We start from the raw sequence: 3,854 nt of genomic DNA, 5'->3' as shown, positions 1-3,854 counted from the left end.
CTTTCTCCGTCAGCAATCTAAGAAGCATAGTACTTGCACATGTCACTAAAAATAAAGAGAACTTGACAGTTCATGCTAGCAAATTAATCAGCCAAAATTTTATTATAGAGTTCACACCTCAACATCTGCTCCTACACCTTTTATATTGACAGTCTGAATTTCATTATGCTTAGCCCAAATAATTTTTCCGCTATTGTCCATGCTAGCCACAGGTACCTCTCGACCAAGTTTGACCATAATTGTTCCTTCATCATAGCCAAGCACAACTCTGTTTGAACGCACCCAATAATTTTGGTTATGAAAAAAGAGTAAAGGCAAGGAAACTTCATAATACAGGCTCAATTTGCCACAGCAATCTCCCACTCACACTGTTCAAGGGCATAAAAAAATTTATTAAGAAATTGCAAAAAAATTTAATGTGTTTTCCAGCCTGCAAGCAGATCAAACCATAAAACAAATTTTGAAAATATACTTCGAATAAATATAGCAACAACTTAAAACCAGACACCTAAATATGTCCTATCAATCTCAATATGTGCTATCTTAATTTTAAATCACATCTAGACATTATAGTCACCAAAATAAACCTTTCCACTCTTTTTATGTACTTATACAAACAGAATAAACAAAAAGGGCAGACCCATATAAGTTTTATTCTCTAAGGTCAAAAGTCAACCATAAACAAATAATCCAATTTCCAACACAAGTGATGACTATTGAAGAAAAAAAATCTAGAGGAAAGTGACAAATGCAATAAGCATAATATTAAACCTCATAACTCAGTAATCTGTGCATTCCACTTTACCTATAAGTTGTGGAGTGCCATATGCGTACTGTACCATCTTCAGAACCAGTAATGATTATAGGAAGTTCAGGATGGAAGCATACAGCAGATACATTGTGTGTGTGACCATCTAGGGTCTGGACACAACCTTTGGTCTGATAATCCCATACCTGTTTCGTAAGTTTCAACTGTTATTCCTCTTCATATGTTATATGCATATATGTATGTATATAATTGCATAAACAGATAAATCAAAGAAGCAAACAAACAAAAACAAATATTAAAACAAAACCTTGGCAGTGTGATCATCAGAACCAGTGATTAGATATGGTTTGTCACCACCTGTAAAATAATCAACACAATTTACTCCTTTCTGATGCGCATCCAATGTAAAATTAGGGTCAGGTGAGCCAAGATTCCAAATCTGAAAAAGAAGAAAATAGTTGTAATCAGTATGTGCTTCAAATACTTTGACCTTATCCATCGTGTTATAATTATATACACGAATAAACATATCATCAGCTCCGGCAACAACCCATTGTCTGCGTGCAATAAACTTGGCTGATCTAACTGCAAAATCATGTTGCATAAGAGCTCTAGTGGTTTTTAGAAAATGCATCAAGAGCTAGTTATACAAAACAAAATGGATTAAATAAAATTCATAACTTCATGTACCTGGTAACTTAGTAACCTCAAAAGATTTGGCCATGGTCTGAAATATAATAAATAAAATTATGTTAATAACAGAAGCAAATGTCCATTGAAATTAACAACAACCCGTTTAAAGCAGCAGTTTTGTGAAGAATTTAAATATAAAACAGGAAACTGAGAAACTAACATCCCTTATTAACAATCTATGAAGATACAAGGAATGTGTCATAAGCTATGATATTATAAATAAACAACCAAGACCAAGACCCATCATAGAAAAGCAAGACTACAAATCCTAACCCGATACACTAGAAACTGAAAAAATCAAGCCTGCGTGATATGAAGTTTTAAAAGCAAAGGAAATGCCAAACGATGATCATAATATCTACAGTTATTCAAATTTTATCATGAAAACATGCTTAAGTCTCACAGCTCAACAGAAAGCCTTATAAAGGCATCCAAAATATTCAGAAGCACATAATTTTATCTAAATGTATTCCAAACACAGACTCTAGGATCTCGTAAATAAGATTACTTACTGGTCTTACATTTGGAACTTCAAAAGGGTGTGATATGGATTAAAAAAGCACACAGTATACTCATCAAATATTGACCAGTATGTAAATTTCACACAAGTCCCAGTTTCTATTCATTTTAAAGTACAAAATACAATAACATTTTCTAACCATGCTTCAAGACAAAATCACTTAAAGAGCACCATTTATTCGTTCAATATTTTCTCCATGTAATGAATCACTACATCATACAGTATTATATTCAATCAATCATATAATATAGATACTTGAAGATTTTGAAGGAATCATGATGAATACAAGAGAAGAATGAAAGAAGAAAGAAATGAGCTTTTGCTGAACTCCCATTCTTTCAAGTGCAAACTCAAACTCAATCTCAATCTCAATCTCAGACTCCAATTCCAAATTTTTACTTTTAACTCATACATATGCAAAGTCAATTTCATTTTTATTTCATAATTAATTATAACAAACCTACAGTTTCACAACCACACACTCTTGTCCCCTTCGCAGACCGGCAGAGCCACCACAAAAACAGCCGTAGCGCGTCTTGCTACCTCCATCACAATCGCAATGCTATTTGCTCCAGATCTACCAACCTTCAGTGAGACTGTCGTTGCCGCCGCGTTCCGGACATCTCCCATGAACCCCGAAACCTGCGTCAACGAACCCAGCCGCAAAATCCCCAAATCGGCGTCAACCAACCCAACCGCAAAACCACCAAACCGGCCTCAGCGAACCTAGGCTTAGAACCCCAAACCGTCATCTTCAATCCCAGCCAAAGGATCCCCAAACCAGTGTCAACCAACCAACCCTCACTTGTCCCAGAATCGCTCAATATTGGAGGGCACATTGGAGGGCACGAGCAGAATAGGGAAGGGAAGAGGGAAGCTTCAGAGAAGAGAACAAAGGGGAGGGAAATTGGAAAATTTGGAGAAAACGACGAAGCGTGAAGAAAATGAAACTGGGGAACGAAAATTCCAATCTGAGACTTAAATCAGAGAGAATGTTACCGAGGGCTTACAAGCCTTCGCTAATCATCTCAATACCGAGGGCTTCAAAGCCTTCGGTAACATGCCGTCTGTAAATTGCGTTTTTCCAGTAGTGATCCACTTTGATGAGTTGTTGATCTGTAGAAGACACTCCGACGCTTCAGATATGTTTCATAAAGAGGTCTATATTTTATTGTAATAGATTAAGATGTCTTTACCTGGACATTAACCTTATATTTATAGGGCTTCTGACAATCAAACTTATTAATTCATATTGGATATGACAATAATGTCGTATATTCATATTTGATACGACAATCAAACCATTAATATTTAATAACATACTGCTATTTGCCCATAAATACCTTATATTTTCCACTAATATGATCAACAAGTGTATTAATCGGTCATTAACGACATCCATGTGACTCACAATCATTGAATTACCGGTTGGTGTAGATGGTCCTCTCCTAGGACGGTCGGCTACCCATGTATAGTACAATTACAATAAGATTATTTGTTTTATCATCGTTCATTTATTTTCTCTTTTTATCATTTGCTTTCTCTCCTTTTCTTCTTCTGTATTGAGTTTACTGGTGGAAATGTTATCAGCATCGAAAATATGTATGAAAAAACTGAAAACTAAGATGAACTTGTTGTAGTTGATATACACGTATGTATACGTATTTCTCACCTTTTCTTCTTCTTATGAATTGAGTTTATCTGGTGGAAATGTTATCAGCATCGAAAATATGTATGAAAAAGCTGAAAACTAAGATGACCTTGTCTGATGCAGAAGATGAACTTGTCTGATGCAGATTCACACATTAGTAGTTGATATACACGTATGTATACGTATGTACGTATGTATGATGTAGGAGGCGTAACCTAGGG

At 35.4% G+C, this 3,854-nt stretch overlaps 1 protein-coding gene across 1 annotated transcript; it reads right to left on the bottom strand.

Annotated features, from left to right (window-relative positions):
* Nucleotides 1-393: 393 nt before the first annotated feature.
* On the bottom strand, nt 394-3,044 carry LOC148203706 (uncharacterized). Its single transcript, XM_088107724.1, has 7 exons — nt 3,018-3,044; nt 2,729-2,932; nt 2,484-2,624; nt 1,460-1,496; nt 1,077-1,354; nt 806-954; nt 394-430 (listed from the first exon to the last, which is right to left on the bottom strand). Exons 1-7 carry the CDS (start codon nt 3,042-3,044, stop codon nt 394-396), a joined length of 873 nt encoding a protein of 290 aa, XP_087963850.1.
* Between the last annotated feature and the right edge of the window lie 810 nt (nt 3,045-3,854).

This window comes from Vigna umbellata, chromosome 2 (assembly GCF_029865625.1).
Source record: "Vigna umbellata cultivar VRB3 chromosome 2, Vumbellata_1.0, whole genome shotgun sequence".
Lineage (NCBI taxonomy): Eukaryota > Viridiplantae > Streptophyta > Magnoliopsida > Fabales > Fabaceae > Vigna > Vigna umbellata.
Note: the sequence above shows the minus strand (reverse complement) of the source record. Positions and strands in the feature narration are given on the sequence as shown.

Coding starts and splice junctions, on each gene's coding strand:
- LOC148203706 (XM_088107724.1), bottom strand. CDS start 3,044: ATGTTACCGAAGGCTTTGAAGCCCTCG. Junction 2,933..3,017: donor CGAAGGCTTTGAAGCCCTCG/GTATTGAGATGA, acceptor TTCGTTCCCCAG/TTTCATTTTCTTCACGCTTC. Junction 955..1,076: donor CTGATGATCACACTGCCAAG/GTTTTGTTTTAA, acceptor CTTACGAAACAG/GTATGGGATTATCAGACCAA.